The sequence below is a fragment of the Typopeltis vanoorti genome, chromosome 22 (genome assembly GCF_054136105.1).
Source record: "Typopeltis vanoorti isolate ZY-2024b chromosome 22, IOZ_Tvanoo_1.0, whole genome shotgun sequence".
Lineage (NCBI taxonomy): Eukaryota > Metazoa > Arthropoda > Arachnida > Uropygi > Thelyphonidae > Typopeltis > Typopeltis vanoorti.
Window position 1 is genome coordinate 73,396,323 of NC_143570.1, and position 18,195 is coordinate 73,414,517.

The 18,195-nt window shown below is 35.4% G+C and overlaps 1 protein-coding gene across 1 annotated transcript in view; it reads left to right on the forward strand.

The window, feature by feature from the left end:
• The window catches only part of kto (mediator complex subunit kohtalo), a 693,083-nt gene that overhangs the window by 158,756 nt on the left and 516,132 nt on the right, over positions 1-18,195 (forward strand). Inside the window, exon 13 of the mRNA XM_090412482.1 lies at positions 11,488-11,780. Within this exon, the coding sequence (XP_090268608.1) occupies positions 11,488-11,780 (293 nt within the window). The remainder of the gene's footprint in view (positions 1-11,487; positions 11,781-18,195) is intronic.

Sequence of the window (18,195 nt, forward strand, 5' to 3'; positions counted from 1 at the left end):
CAGAACAAAATATATCATATCAGGATGCAAAAAGGAAAGTTAACCACTGCTACACTTGTAGTGGTGGTTAACTGAGAAGGTGGCGGCTAAGAAAATGTTAACAGCATCGTGAACATGTATGTCTATTCCACCATCTGATAATGTCACCATCCCTGAACTTTATGATTGTGAGTGCATCTCTGTTGAGCGCATCAATTGCATTACCTACCTAGAGTCTCACTCGAGAGACAACCCCGAAAATGGTTACATTTGATGAGAACCCAGTTGTCAAAAATCATGGCAAAGATATCACTTAAAGATAGACCACCAGAAACCCCCACAGAAAAAATGGATACTTGGGTATCCACCGAAAGTAAATTAAACTTACCAGCTGACCCTGACACATCAAATGTATTGAATACCAGAGGAAGAGATGTACACTGGCTCTTCATACTTCCCAAAAACAATTGATAAATATAAAACCAACAAAAGTAAATCCCAACTTCCAGAAAACCAGGCAAGTCTGTAAGGCAAAAACAATGGGAAAATGTTTACAATGAAAACGTTGTGGGTTTTGCCAGAATATCGAATGAATAAATTGCTGCTGTAACAGTTTCACCTTTTTTGAGGTACTTGGTAAGGATTACACCATCCATATCCCAATAAACAATAGCAAGAACCTTTCCTGCTGACTTTTGGGTTCGGGCCTTCTTTGGCCCCGAAGAACCTTTGTGTCTCTACTCCATTGACTGTTGTTTGGCCTCTGGGTCATAGTGATGAAGCCATGTTTCAACAACAGTCACAATATGAGCCAAAACATTTGCACCTGATTTCTCAAAATGACCCAAAATCCCTTCAGATAACAGCACACGTTCTCTCTTTTGATCGGCATTCAAACATTTAGGGATCCATTTCTGTGAGAGCTTCTCATGTCCAGATGTTGGTGGATAATGACGTCAACTCATTCTCTAGATATCCTCAGAGTCTTTCCAATGTTTTTGACTAGTAATCATCTATCACCAAGGATCATGGATTATCTTTCTTGATAATCCATGATGATGCTTGAGAATCCATGGATTATCTATCATGGATAACTGCTGCTTTTTTTTTTTTTTTTTCATTAGAGGGCGCCAAAAATAGGACTTCAGATCTTTTGTCTTTTGCAATTATATTGTTTCACTCACTCACTGTCGCGTTTACATGTGTGTTGTGCTCTGATGATGCTGAGTTGAAAATCAGCGAAATATTAGCGTTAATAAAACATCCTTGTTGATAAAAGTGTTTGTGGTGTTGTTAATACCGTGAAAAATAAGTCATGAATAACCATCAATGCCTAAGCTTATCTGTTAGATTAATGATTCTGCACGGAGAAGATATTGTTTACAAAGCGCGACGGTTCGGTAAGTTGAAACTGAAATTGTCCAGAAAATTGAACCGGTTAGCCTTCCTTAAATGATGCTGCGACAACGATATTATTCCATCTTTTCTGAAATTCAAAGAAAAGTTGCAATCGGCAAAGGCACATCGTATTTATCGACGGGCGAGTTTAGCGCTTCTTCGAGAACAAATCGCCGCTACTCGCATAGAGCTTAGTAAGCTAAACAGCTCTATCACAGCTCTACAACAAGAACTAATAAACGTGTTAAATCTTGAAATATGGACTGTCCTACAGCAGATCTCCGAAGTTGCAGCAAAAAAAGAATTCACAAAAGTTAAAAGCAAGCACCTAAAGAAATTTGAACTACTACAACAGCGCCAACATACGAAGTCCCGACCATAACTTCGACAAGACCACGTGGTCGTAAACCTATCGTCGGAAACACTCGCTGAAGAAGCCAAGAACGCTCTCAGTTTAGGACATAACTTTGCCGTTGCGCCCAAGCAAATTCCTAAACTCGAAATTATGATGAAAGTAGAACGGGGTATCCACGATCTTTTGCCAGCAATGACCAATAACGTGCGACTAGACATAGCAAGTATTATAAACAAAGCTAAGCTTCCAAAAAGTAATATACCACATAAGCAAATAACTGCCCTAAAAAAGTTATATAATAATAAAAATATTATTATTACAAAAGCCAATAAAGGAAATGCAACTGTTATCATGAATAAAGAAGAGTATAACAAAAAAATGCAAGATCTCATTTGTGACAGTTCCACGTATCAAATTATACATCGAGCCCCTACAATGTTGCAAAAGAAAAAAGTCCAAAAATTACTAAAAAAAGTGACATCATGGCCCAAAGAAATCATCAGGAAAATAAAACCAATTCATGTTAAAACACCCCGTATTTATGGATTACCAAAAATCCACAAAACTAATGTTTCCCTACGCCCCATAGTTGATAGCATAGATAGTCCCACATATAAACTGGCCCGGCATTTAGCTAAGTCGCTTGCCCCTCTTACTGGCAACTCCTCTACTTTTGTAAAAAATTCAATCCATTTCAAAACACTGGTTAAAAATCTAATCCTAAAAAATTCAGACATAATGGTTAGTTTTGATGTCACCTCCCTATTTACCAATGTACCACTTATAGACACTCTTGATTTAATCAAGTCTAAATTTCCCCCAGATATTTTTGAATTATTTCAATTTACTATGAATGCAGGTTACTTTACATGGGGGGGGGAAATTCTACAAATAGATTAATGGTACTGCTATGGGTTCCCCCCCTCTCCCCCCCGTTTTCAAATTTTTACATGGAACACTTTGAAAACAAAGTACTTACCACAGCTACATACAAGCCACTAGTGTGGCTGCACTATGTAGATGATGTGTTTGCCATCTGGCCCCATGGACAAGACACTTTGGATGCTTTTGTCACCTACCTAAACAGCCAACATCCCAAAATTCACTTCATAGTAGAAAAAGAATCAAATAACTGTTTACCATTTCTTGACACATTAGTCACCTGCCTTTCAGATGGATCACTATCTTTTTCTATTTACAGGAAGCCTACACACACAGGAAGATACCTACATAAACAATCACATCATCATCCAGTCCAACAGTATGGCATTTTAAAAACACTTACACACAGAGCCAGAGCCATTTGTTCTAACGATACAGCTCTGACCACTGAACTCCAGTACCTGCACCATACGTTCTTAGCCAATGGCTGCAATCCCTACAAAATAGAAAAAACACTACATAGGCCCATTACTCTGCCCCCCCCCCCCCCCCAATACACAAGAATACAACATGACCATTTCTATTCCCTATATCAGAGGTACATCGGAAAAGATAGTCAAAGTATTGTTGAAACATGGCCTTCGCACCACCTTCAAGCCTCATGTCAAGCTGGCAACTCTGATCCGCTCGCCAAAGGATAAACTTCACCCTTTAGCACACCCAGGAGTGTATGAAGTTCCATGAGACTGTGACTTGGCCTATTATGGGCAAACAGGAAGATCAGTGAACATCCGCCTGGAAGAACATGAAAGATACATTCGCTACTATTACTATGGCAAGTCGGGACTGGCAGACCACGCTTTGGACACTCCTTCACACAGGATTAGATGGAGGAAAAACGAATGTGCTATTTAGGAGTCGTTATAGATCTGAAAGATTATTTTTTGAGTCAGCAATGGCTTTGAAGAATTCTCCCAACCTTAACAAATATGGTTGCATTAATTTGCCAAAAATTTGGGAGACGGTTATCCTAAGAAAAACTCCTGGATAACTGCTGTTTTTTTTTTTTTTTTTTCCCCCTTTAGAGGGTGCCAAAAATAGGACTTTAGATCTTTTGTCTTTTGCAATTATATTGTTTCACTCACTCACTGTCGCGTTTACATGTGTGTTGTGCTGTGATGATGCTGAGTTGAAAATCAGCAAAATATTAGCGTTAATAAAACATCCTTGTTTGTGGTGTTGTTAATACCGTGAAAAATAAGTCATGAATAACCATCAACGCCTAAGCTTATCTGTTAGATTAAGGATCATGGAATACACTACATTGATGTTTTCAGGTGTGATCACTGTGGAAGGTCTTCCTGACCTGCGGCTATCTGTTGTCTCAAGATGCTCAGTTTTAAACTTGGCCATCCGTCTGGCAACTGTTGGATATGCTGGGACACAGGCCTCTAAAGTCTCACACAAAGTTTGGTGAATCCCATTTGCAGGACTTTTTTTGCAGCACAAAAATTTTCATCCACAGTGGCATGAGGGCATTCATCCCTCATTCTATCCAAATTTCTGCAAAGCTGTAGGAAAGCAGTCAAAGAAAAAACTCGGCTTACTGCAGGTGACTTACATCAAGCACCCAGCTTCATAATCAGCCTATGCACATTATCAACCCATTCAGATATGAAACCTGTGAATCCTATTTCATCATTGCACATTCCAGTCATAAAACCAAAAATACCCCTAGAATTCCATAACAATATTTGTGCACAATGCATTAAATTAGTGATGAATATGCTGAGAACTTTTTTTTTTTATAAGTGAAATCACAAATGAAGAAATATTTCTTGAAGGATGTTCTCAAAAGACTGCAAAAGTTCTAAAAAGTGAAGTGGAGTGTAAAATTAAATGTACACAGTTACATGATTTGGTAAGGAGGTAGTATTATATGGATACAAGTTGAATGGAATGGCTTCAGAAATATTTAATTTCTCCATTTAATTTTGAGGATTCAGGATCACAGGAAAATTTAAGTTCAGGAATCATATAAACCAATATAACTAATAAACCTCAGAAAACATTAAGGTGTGATTAAAAGAACTGTCACTTGTAGAAGAAAGAACCTTATGATACCTTTATATATATCTTGAGATCAATAATGGATTATCTTCAGAACTTTGCTTACTTAGATTTTCAGAAGAATAAGGTATTTAAAGATTCACTTTGTGGAGGAAATTATCATAAAACTTTGAGGCTTAGCTGTAATTTGTTGAATTATTTCATCTAACAGAAGTTTATTGGATTAGTTTAAGAATATAAAAAGACAGAAAGCAAGAGTTTCTCAAACTTGGATGAACCAGCCTTTAAGGGATGGGAAAAGTTTGTGATAAAAAGAATTTTATTTTTTATTTTTCAAGAGTTAAAACATGTGGAATGGTTGTTAGCAAGGTTATAAAAGCAAAAAATCTATAGTTTTAAGAAAGAATTAAAAGTTTCTAATGCTGGAGAATAGGGTAATTAAAAATCAATATACACTGCTCAAAACAATTAGTTAATATTTTAGTTTCTGTTGGATAATTATAAATGTCTGCAAATAATTATAACTATTGAGTACTTTATACAAGAATAAATATTTCTTACTTATGGATAAGGTGTAATTGATGAGATAATATTTAAATAATATTTATTACAAATTTAACAAATTATACATTTTAGCATGAAATAATTTTAACAAGAATAGCCAAAAATGCTTTTAATTTTTAATAGGCATATGGTCTCTCTTAACAGCTAGAACAGTGGTACATCTTGATTGCATGGACCAGATAAGATGATCAGTTTTTGTGGGATATTTCCTCACTCTTCTGTGAGAGCAATTTCGAGCTCTTAAAGTGATTGTGATGGCACCAGTTGAACAGAAAAGTGCCTACCTAAAGCATCCCAAGCATGTTCGATTGGATTGCCATGTTCTTCTGTCAAGTAATGACAAATACTGATCATCTCTTGGAGTTGTTGATGCTAGGCGACCTTGTCTTTGGAAAACATTTCCCATCTCCAGAAAGCTATTCCAAAGTCGCAAGGTTACTCTTTGAGATACACCATACGCTACACGCTTGAGCGACAACTTACTGTGTTTGTCGAGCTTCTAATTGACCAGTGGCTCTCCAAACCATGGATTCCGGGATATCATGTTGCTCTGCCATTTTTACAAAAGAATGGGTGTTAGGTGACACAAGTTTACAACTGAAATGATAATTATTCACTGTGGAAGCAAGCGAACAAGCCACACTTTTATCTCCCCCCCCCCCATGCTAATACGGCTAAGACACGTTTCGAAAAGTCTTAACATGATTTTGTACTTAGTTGCATGTTCTACACTGTTGTATATTAAGAATATTTTAAAATAAATGTGTTACATTTGTAAATTATTTTTATAACTTTATAATTTACAAGAAAACCAAAATATCATCTGATTGTTTTTGAGCAGTATATAATAGCATGTAGCACCGTGAGTGTGTATATGGTGCATATGTATTCACACATACAGTTGCACTCACTACTCATCTTTGTCCTAATTTTCTGACAACTTTATTATTATTATTGTTATTTTTTTTTTTTGTGGGTGTGCAAAAAAATAAACAAAATAAGAATGTCATAAAATGAGGACATAGATTATAAGTAGTGAGGACTGTTCATTTCCCTATTATGGCTATCAGTTTGGCTGCAGAGTTGATTCCTCAGTATATTGATTCGCCTATTCAGTTTTTTTAAGCAATAAACTAAATGTCTCTGGCTGCGGATTACATATTCTCTGGGTGATCCAGTTTATCTGCTACGTATAAACCAATCTCAAACAGATTTGATATAAAGTAGGAATTTGGATAATTTGTAGAAGTTATGCCAATCACATCCCAAATGACCAAGATCTCATTCTCCAGGATCTTATATCACTGTTTTTGAAATGGTTACATTTGATGAGAACCCACTTGTTAAAAATTATGGCAAAGATATCACTTAAAAATAAACCACCAGAAACCCCCACACAAAAAAATGGATATTTTGGTATCCACTGAAAGTAAATTAAACTTGCCAATTGACTCTGACACGTCTGATGTATTGAATATCTTACCAGAGGAAGAGATGTACACTTGCTCTCCATACTTCCCAAAAAAATTGATAAATATAAAACCAACAAAGGTAATCCCCCAATCTTCCTGAAAACCAGACAAGTCTGTAAGGCCAAAACAATGGGAAAAATTTTTACAATAGAACTGTTGTGGGTTTTGCCAGAATATCGAATGAATAAATTGCTGCTGTAACAGTTTCACCTTTTTTGATGAGGTTCTAGGTAAGGATTACACCATCCATATCCCAAAAAACAATAGCAAGAACCTTCCCTGCTGACTTTTATATTCGGAACTTCTTTTGCCATGGAGACACAAAGGGTCCACTGCATTGACTCTTGTTTGGTTTCTAGATCATGGTGATGAAGCCATGTTTCATTAACAGTCGCAATTCAAGCTAAAAAAATTTGCACCTGATTTTTCAAGTCTCAAAATCCCTTGAGATGACAGTACACATTCTCTCTTTTGGTCGGCATTCAAACATTTTGGTACCCACTTTGCTGAGAGCTTCTGCATATCTAGATGTTGGTGGATAATGACCCCTTCGCATTCCATGGATATCCCCAGACTCTTTGCAATATTTATGGCTAGAATGCATTTATCATCAAGAATCATGGTGGCATGCACTGCATCTGGGCTAGAAGACCTTCCATGACATGGAAGGTCTCCCTGATCTGTGGACATCTGTTGTCTAAGGATGATCAGTTTTAAACTTGGCCACACATCTGGCAACTCTTGGATATGCTGAGGCTCATCCCCTAAAGTTGCACACACAAAGTTTAGTGAATCTCAGTTGTAGTCTTTTCTTGCAGCACAAAAAAACTTGATGATGGCCCCACCTCTGTGTCTTCATCTAATTTCTTCAAAACTTCTGACATGTCTTCTTCTATATCCTAAAAGAAAAAGAACAAATTATCACAATTTGATGAAACATGAGGGTTAAAAGGTTTTAGACACATTCTTTCTTGTGGTTATATGAGTTGCTTTAATATCATTTTTGTTCTAGGTGTTGATCAAAACTTTTCACCCCCCCCTCATAAAAGGAAACTGTTACCAAAGTTTGTAATTTATACAGACCCACTGACTGTTTAGAGACTATCTCCTCTCATATTCATAAACCACATCTAGTGCTGTATGAGTGTTACACCTGTTGTACAAAATGAAAATCCTTCATTTTTGATATTTTTGGTTGGGCTCAATTCCCAGTCACATTGGAATTAAGGGAAATGAGACTGCAGCTGCTAGGTCAGCTCATACTTTTTTTCACATACTGTTTGACAATATTATATGCAGACTACAGACAGTTTATGAGATCAAGCTAATTGATCAATGGTAGTTATCATGGCAGGAAGCATTCACAAACAAATTCTATGACATTAAGCCTGAAATTAATCATTCCCAAAAAGATTCTAGTCACTATAAAAAGAGATGAGAGGAAGTTGTTCTTGTTAGGCTCTTCCTAGGTTACGGTCAGCTTACACATTCTTATTTACTGAGGGCTGATAACCCTCCTCTCTGTGAGAAATGAAATACGAGTCTTACTATTTCTCATATTCTGGTGGAGTGTCAGCACTTTACAAGAGAGAGAGGAATGAAATGATATACACTCAGGCAGATTTTACAATACTTAGACAGATTGCATGATGTTTTTCATCTTCTACAAAGAATTAATTTGTAGAAACATTTGACTGTAATTTTTTTTGTGTACGTACATACTGCATTGCTTAACTTAATTTTTATACATTTGTAAATACAGTCATATCCCAAAGTTACGTGGAAGGTGGGACCAACAAAAAGCGCGTAAGTCGAATTCGCATAACTCGGGTATAATTTTGCATACAAACATGCAAAATATTAGTTAATTGGGACCAGCGGTTTACAAAAACACCTATATTTTTTAAAAAATATAATCATAATTGGTTTTTCGTACATAAAAAAAAAAGAAAGTTATTTCAATGTCAGTGGTTTCATAAAATCTAATAGATTCGTCTGATGGCATAATGTCTTTTTCTTGTCATGCAAAATTTCTTCATAGCAAGCTAATGATTTTTTTATTCCTTACCTTGTGGCTACAATTCGTTCCTCATTAGAATCAATGTCCTCCGAAATCTGTAAACCTTTCTTTTATGATTGTTCTTACTGTGGATTCCTGTAGATCAAACTTCTTTGCTAGCTCACAAATTTTTATTCTGCCTTCAAAATCCGTAATAATGTTGAGTTTTGTTTCCACAGTCAATGTTTTTCTTTTCTTGCTATCTGTAGAAGAATCAGACTTGCTTCCTTTGGATGACATTATTATTTTTTATGTGATAAAATTTTTATCAAAAACATAACATTAAACAATCGCAAGGTTTGTAAACAATAAAAATCGTGTATGAATGGAGACTATGCGAAACACGTCAGTGCTTGTTCACAGCATGTGCGACACTGGCGAATGCGGCCGGCACTGCAAAGATACGACTAGTGGTGAAGGGGACGGGAATACGTATGTATATGAAACTGCATAACTCCAAATTCGCATAAGTCGAGAATATACAGTCATACCCCAAAAAACTACAATTATGATTATATTTCTTAAAAAATATAGGTGTTTTTGTAAACCTTTGGTCCCAATTGTATGTTTGTATATATAAATTACATGCAAAATTATACCCCGAGTTACGCGAATTCGACTCACGCGCTTTTTGTTGGTCCTACCTACTGCGTAACTTCGGGATATGACTGTGTATATATATATATATATATATATATATACACTAATTTACTAGTTTTTCTTTGACTGTTTATGTACTTCTGTAATTTTATTTATATGTAGATACTGCATTGTTTAACTCAATTTTTGTACATACATGTTATTTACTAGTTTGTCTTTGACTATTTATGTACTGCTGTAGCCTTTGACCTTGTGTATTGTTGCAATTTCGTGACCTTTGCTATAATTTCATTTATATGTAGATACTATATTGCTAAATTTAATTTTTGTGCATGAGTATTGTTTACTAATTTGCCTTTGACTATTTATGTACTGCTGTAACCTTTGTTGTAATTTTATTTATATGTAGATACTGCATTGCTTGACATGGTTTTTGTACATACATGTTGTTTAAGAGTTTTTGAAAGTTTTTTCACATGGTGATATTATAAATTAATGATGCCAAGAAATTATATTTTTGGTTTCATCCTTTATCCAAGCCTAAGCAAACAAAGTTTGCACATGAAGTAACTTCATGACAGGGCAGCTCCTATATAGAGGCTAATGACTTCACATCAATTGCCTTAGTATCCCATAATGCAATGCATATATCCTTACAGACATGTATAATGCTAAGCATTATGGGAAGTGCCACTACCCAGACCGGTTTTGACATTTATTGAGGTCTCATCAGTGTGAGCCAGGCCCAAAAGTGATACCAAGGTGGTCTCTATATATGAGTTGCCCTGTCATGAAGTTACTTCATGCACAAACTTTGTTAGCTTACACTTGGATAAAGGATGAAATCAAGAATATAATTTCTTGGTATTTCTTTAATTTGTTTACTAGTTTGTCTTTGACTATTTATGTGCTTCTATAACTTTTGACCTTGTGTATTGCTATAATCTTGCTTCAGTTTTATTTATATCTAGATACTGCATTGCTTAACTTAATTTTTGTACATAAATTAGTAAATATAAATTAGTAAATAATGTATGTCTTTGACTATTTATGTATTGCTGTAACATTTTCTATGGCACAGTATGACCTTTGCTGTTCTTGTGCCAATAAACCATAAATCAACCAACCAATCTTTTGGAATATTTTCTGCAACTGTCCTGTCATTCTTATTTTGTTTAAGTCTTTTAAAGTAATTACTCAGACATTCAGAATATCTTTGGTTTCAGTTTTCATATTACCTTTATCATTTCTGATTTCTTCTACTTCCTTATTTTCCTAAGCTTTATCAATGGCCTCTAGAACATTATGCTACCTATCTGATATTTATCTTCAATATTCTTACAAAAATCTTCCTATGATTTTTGTTTGACCACTTTTACACACAGCTTAAGGTCTTACATTTTTCTCTGTATGCTTTAAGAATGCAGAGAAAAATGTAAGAGAAAAAAAAATTTAATAGAAACAAGTGTGATATTACAACTTAATGGCATTGATGTAGTCTAGATGTGTAATTTTGCTATTATAAATTATGCCAATTGAAACCAAAATTTTGTTAAATTCCATCCATCCAGTGCAGATAATTATTATCATTTTGTTAATAAAATCTTTTTGAAACCAGAATTGAACTGTGTAGACATCTTCTTGTGCACTTTCTAAAACCCAAATTTTATTTACTACTATCCATCCAGATCAGGGTATATAACTGCAATACATTTGCTTCTTAGTGTCCATGGAAACGGTACTCTTAATATTAGATCTAATATTAGATCTCTTAGAATAATTGCAGATTGACAGATAAAATGAATCCAGACGATGCTTATTCATTTTGTAAAATACTTCTGAAAACGAATGATTATTTCATGACTTAACATTGTTGCCTTTTATTCTAAATTTGAACACATTCTACATGTTTGGATCTTATAGAATTGTCAAAATACGATTTTCAATGTAGGCTTATAGGAAAAATAATACATAAAGATCATTTATTTAATTGCTATGCATTCTTGTTTATTTTCATTGATAATCTTACATGAAAAAAAAAAAATGCACAAATCATAAGCTACAGTAGTTGAAAAGATTTTATCTTTTTTTTTTTTTTTTTTCCCTAGGTGCAACAATCCAGAGAGTTTTAAATGCTCTTGATGCATTAGACCGACACAGCTTTGATAAAGTGGATTCCAATAATTCTGTAGATACTCTATATGGCAAAGTGTTTCCGTTATCTCTCAATAAAGACAAATCCTCTAATGGAATAAATGGTACTAATGAAATATTTGCTCAGGAGGAGCCGATTATACGATTGCTGTGCGAATGGGCTGTTTCTGTTAAGCGCAGTGGTGAACATCGGGCACTTATTGTAGCCAAGCTATTGGAGAAAAGACAAAATGATTTATCCACTGAGGTGAGAGATATGACAATATCATACTTTTAAACTGTCATCATTTTGGCCATTAGTTAATTGTTTCTTTTCACAGATTGAAATTTTGTAAAGTTGTATTTAAATATATTATGCTTGACAAGAAATTATATTTTTGTTTTAATCATTAATCAAGTGTAAGTAGACAAAGTTTGCTCATGAAGTATCTTCATGATTAATCTGCTTGTGTGTAGAGGCTGTTGACTTCACATCAATTGCTTTAGCCCATAATACTAAGTACACTTTCTTTCAGACTTGTGTATTGCTGTACATTATGAGAATGTCTAATTTTGACCTCTATCGAGTTGATATAGTCATCACACACAACAGATCATCTCCTCACTGAAATATGGTGTTATTAAATGCCTATCTTCAAGAGTCCATGTTGTCTGTTCTTCATTCAAATCGTTGCTTCAAGAAGAAACTTTAACCATCAAACTTAGTCTTTTTCAATAGATCATCATCAAATTCCTGATACATACCATCAAGGGGTGTATCATATCCTGTATACACCCCTTGATGAAAGATTACATCATTACTAACTTCCTACCTACAATTTTCCTCCAAATCAGTCTGTTATCTGTCAAGACTCCAACATTATCAGATCTTATATTTCTATCTTCTAAGGCACTTTTTACTGTATCAATCCACCTATATTTGGTCTTCCTCTGGATCTTTTTCCTGCCAACCTGGCAGCGAACACTTGTTTTGCTAATCTTTCCTCTACCATTCTGTTTAAGTGACCATACCATCTGAGATTAGCTCTGCTAATGTATTCCTGGATGCTGACAATGTCAAGTTCTTTCCTAATATCCTCGTTTTTAATATGATATTGCTATTGATGCCATCTGTTCATGCCCCCTAATCTTTCTCATCATCATCATCATCATCATCAAATTCCTGCCATGTACCCTCAAGGGGTGTACAGGATATGACAGTACTACATGAAAAAATTACATCATTACTAACTTCCTATCTACAATTTTCCTCCAAATCAGTCTGTTGCTTGTCAAGACTCCAACATTATCAGATCTTATATTTCTATCGTCTAAGGCACTTTGTACCGTATCAATCCACCTATATCTTGGTCTTCCTCTGGGTCGTTTTCCTCCCAACCTGGCAGAGAACACTTGTTTTGCTAATCTTTCCTCTCCCATTCTATTTAAATGACCATACCATCTGAGATTAGCTCTGCTAACGCATTCCTGGATGCTGACAATGTCAAGTTCTTTCCTAATATCCTCATTTTTAATATGATATTGCCATTGATGCCATCTGTTCACGCCTCTAATCTTTCTCAGGACTCTCATATCTGCGGTCTCTAGTCTTTGGTCAAGTGTTTTACTTCTGACCCAGCTCTCAGATCCATAAGTTAAAATTGGTTTGAACACAGTCTTGTATACAGCTAATTTAGTGTTCCGACTAATTTCTTTCTTATTCCATATGAATTTATTCAATTGACTTCCCACGATACCAGCTTTGCTGATTCTGTTGTCTATTTCTATATTTAGTTTACCATCTTCAGTAAAAATTGTGCCTAAGTAGCTGAAATGTTTTACTTGTTCCACAGGTTCTCCATTCACAACACAGTTGACATTTTCAATGATTCTGCCTATTTTCATTGTCTTTGTCTTTTTATTGCTGACCTTCATACCATATCTATTACAACAGCTATTCAATTTAGTCAGAGAATCTTGCGGACTTGTAGCGGATTTATTTAGAAGTATAACATCATCCGCATAAAGCAAAGAGCTGACATTAACATCTCCAATTTTGATATCAGGTTTAATACCATATTCCTTCATAATGTGATCCATATAGATAATGAATAACAGAGGGGATAATGTACATCCTTGCCTCACACCAGATTTAACATTAAACCATCTTCCTGTACTTCCTTCAATTCTAACTGCTGACTCACAACTCAAATAAAGACTAAGTATTGCTTGATATAATGCCCCATTGACACCATATAACTGCAGCATATTGAATAGCTTCTCTCTTGGCACCTTGTCATATGCCTTTTCCAAATCGACAAAACTTAAATACAGATCTTTGTTATATTCCCATGCTTTCTCGACTATTTGTCGTAAAGTGAAGAACTGATCCTGACAGCCTCTATTTGGCCTGAATCCAGCTTGTTCTTCACCAAGCTTTTCTTCCACAATTCTTCTCAACCGTTTCTCAAGTATACTTGCATAGATCTTGCCAGGAACACTCAGTAGGGAAATACCTCTGTATTTCTCACATTCAGTTTTATTTCCCTTTTTATATATGGGTACTATGAGAGCTCTACTCCAATCATCGGGAATTCGTCCCTCTGTCCAGGCTTTCTGAACTATGCAGTGCAGCCACTGTAAGACTCTTATACCACCATACTTCAGCATTTCTGGTCGAATATCATCTACTCCTGCTGCCTTTCCACATATCAAGCCTTTGATAGCTTTTTCTACTTCAAGTATGGATATGTATTCCTGACTGCATGCCTGGTCAGTGTTTTTTATCACTGTGCTGTGATCACTGCTTGTTTCATTTAGCAGTTTTTCAAAGTAATTACTCCATACTTCAAGGATATCTTTTTCTCCTGTTTTCATTTCACCTTTATCATCTCTAATTCCTTTTACAGCACTCTTTCCTCCATTCCTAAGCTTCTTCAACAACCTCCAGAATATTTTGCCACCTTCTTGATATTTATTTTCTATATTCTTGCCAAAATCCTCCCATGACTTTTGTTTAGCTAGTTTTACACACTGTTTAGCTTTCTTACATTTGTCTCTGTATTCTGTAAGAGTAAAAGCTGACTTATTTGCCAGGAACTTTTGATATGCTTTCTTCTTTTCCTTCACTGCCTCTTTAACTTCCTGTGTCCACCAGGGAGTTCTGATTTTTTTATCTTTGCACACAACCTCACCACATGCCTCTCTGGCAGAATCAATCAATGTTTCCTTCAGAGTTTGCCACTGAATCTCCAAGGTTTGATTCCTGTTCTCAAACTCTTTCATTTTCTTTTCAATAATATTTCTGTATTTTAGTCTACAGTTTACATCTGAGAGCTGCTCAACTTTTATTCGCTTTAAAACTTTCTTACATGTTATTCTTTTCAATATGAAATTCAATTTTATCCTGCTCAAGACTAAATAGTGATCACTTCCAATTTCAAATTCTTTGTACACTCTGGTGCCCTGCACCAGGGAGAAAACATTACTATCAACAATAAAATAGTCAATGAGACTTTTCTTATTCCTAGCCTCTTCTCTCCATGTGAATTTGTGCACATTTTTATGTTGGAACATGGTGTTAGTAATAACCAGTCCATGTCCTGAGCAGAAATCCAACAGATATTTGCCATTATTATTTGCTTTGCTCTTTTCTCCAAATTTTCCCAAAATATTTTTGTATGTCTCACAATTATTTCCTACTCTACTATTTAGATCCCCAACAAGGACCAACTTTACCTTTTTCATTGTGTCAGTTGCTTTTTCTAAAGCCTCAAAAAATTCCTCCACTTCTACCTTAGTAGAACCTTCTGTGGGACCATAGGCACAAATAAGCCTCATTGTCCAGTTCCCCATTCTCATATTTGCCCACATTACTCTACTTGAGACTGACTGCCATTCAAGAAGATTAGCCTCGTATTTTGTGTTGAATACTATGGCTACTCCTTCTTTTCCTTGATTGTTATTGCCTGAATATAACATTTTGTATTTATTGCTCAGAAAGATCTCACCAGTTTTGGTCTTTTTTGTTTCAGTCACCCCTATTATGTCGATCTGGTACTTATCTAATTCCTCAGCTAGCTTCATTTCTTTGCCATTCAGGCTTCTTACGTTGATAGTACCGATCTTTAACTCTGGTGATGTTGAGTTGGATCTTTCTCAGTACTCTCATATCTGTGGTCTCTAGTCTTTGGTCAAGTGTTTTACTTCTAACCTAGCTCTCAGATCCATAAGTTAAAATTGGTTTGAGCACTGTCTTGTATACAGCTAATTTCTCTCTTATTCCATATAAATTTATCCAATTGACTTTTTGCTGATACTGCTTTGTTGCTGTTGTCTATTTCCATATTTAATTTACCATCTTCACTAAAAATCGTGCCTAAGTAACTGAAATGTTTTACTTGTTCTATAGATTCTCCATTCACAATGCAGTTGATATTTTCAATGTTTCTGCCTAAATAGGCAGAAACATTGAAAAAATTGAAAATTTTTTCAATGAGAAAATGAAAATTGCCTTTGTCTTTTTAATGCTTTCCTTCATACCATATCTATTAAGTAGTTATTCACTTTAGTCATGGAATCTTGCAGACTAGTAGTAGATTTATTTAGGCGTATAACATCGTCCGCATAAAGCAAAGAGCTGAGATTTACATCTGCAATTTTGATATCAGGTTTAGCACCACTTTCCTTCATAATGTGATCCATATAGATAATGAATAACAGAGGGAATAATGTACATCCTTGTCTGACATCAGATTTAACATTAAACCACCTTCCTGTACTTCCTTCAATTCTAACTGCTGACTTACAACTCAAATAAAGACCAAGTATTGCTTGATATAATGCCCCATTGCCACCATATAACTAGCGTTTCGAATAGCTTCTCTCTTGGCACCTTGTCATATCCCTTTTCCAGATCTACAAAGCTTAAATACAGAATTTTGTTATATTCCCCTGATTTCTCAACTATCTGTCATAAAGTGAAAATCTAATCCTGACAGCCTCTGTTTGGCCTGAATCCAGCTTGTTCTACACCAAGCTTCTCTTCCACAATCCTTCTCAATCATTTCTCAAGTATACTTGCATATATCTTACCAGGAACACTCAGTAGAGAAATACCTCTGTAATTCTTACATTCAGTTTTATTTCCCTTTTTATATATGGGTACTATGAGAGCTCTACTCCAATCATCTGGAATTCGTCCCTCTGTCCAGGCCTTCTGAACTGTGCAGTGCAGCCACTGTAAGACTTTTATACCTTCATACTTGAGCATTTCTCGACGAATATCATCTACTCCTGCTGCCTTTCCACATTTCAAGCCTTTGATGGTTATTTCTACTTCAAGTATGGATATGTATTTCTGACTGCATGCCTAGTCACTGTTTTTATCACTGCTTATTTCATTTAGCAACTCTTTGAAGTAATTACTCCATACTTCAAGGATATCTTTTTCTCCTGTTTTCATGTCACCTTTATCATCTAATTTCTCATTCCTCCATTTCTGATCTTCTTGAACAACCTCCAGAATATCTTGCCACCTTCTTGATATTTTATCTTCTTACCAAAGGCCTCCCATGACTTTTGTTTAGCTAGTTTTACACAGTGTTTAGCTTTCTGACATTTGTCTCTGTATTCTCTAAGAGCACAAGCTGACTTATTTGGCAGGAAATCTCGATATGCTTTCTTCTTTTCTTTTACTGCCTCTTTAACTTCCTGTGTCCACCATGGAATTCTGATTTTTCTGTCTTTGCAGACAACTCACCACATGCCTCTCTGACTGAATCAATCAGTGTTTTCTTCAAGGCTTGCCACTGAATTTCCAAAGTTCGGTCCCTGTTCTCAAAACTCTTTCATGTTTGTGTATTTTAGTCTACAGTTCACATCTGAGAGCTGGTCAACTTTTATTTGTTTTAAAACTTTCTTACATGTTATTCTTTTCAATAAAATTCAATTTTTTCCTGCTCAAGACTAAATGGTGATCACTTCCAGTTTCATATCCTCTGTACACTCTGGTGTCCTTCACCAATGACAAAACATCACTATCAACAATAACATAGTCAATGGGACTTTTCTTATTCTTTGCCTCCTCTGTCCATGTGAATTTGTGCACATTTTTATGTTGGAACATGGTGTTAGTAATAAGTCCATGTCCTGAGCAAAAATCCAACAGGTATTTGCCATTATTATTAACTTTGCTCTTTTCTCCAAATTTTCCCAGTCTATTTTTGTATGTTCGATAATCATTTCTTACGCTGCTATTTAGATCCTGAACAAGGACCAACTTTTCCTTTTTCATTGTGTCAATTGCTTTCTCTAAAGCCTCAAAAAATTCCTCCAATTCTGCCTTAGTAGAACCTTCTGTGGGACAATAGGCACAAATAAGTCTCATTTTCCAGTTCTGCATTTTCATATTTGTCCACATCACTGTTTGAGACTGCCTGCTATTAGCCTCGTATTTAGTGTTAAATACTATGGCTATTCCTTCTTTTCCTTGATTGTCATTGCCTGAATATAACATTTTGTATTTATTGCTCAGAAAGATCTCACCAGTTTTTGTCTTTTTTGTTTCAGTCACCCCTATTATGTTGATCTGGTACCTATCTAATTCCTCAGCTAGCTCCATTTCTTTGTCCTTCAGGCTTCTTATGTTGATAGTACTGATCTTTAACTCTGGTGATGTTGAG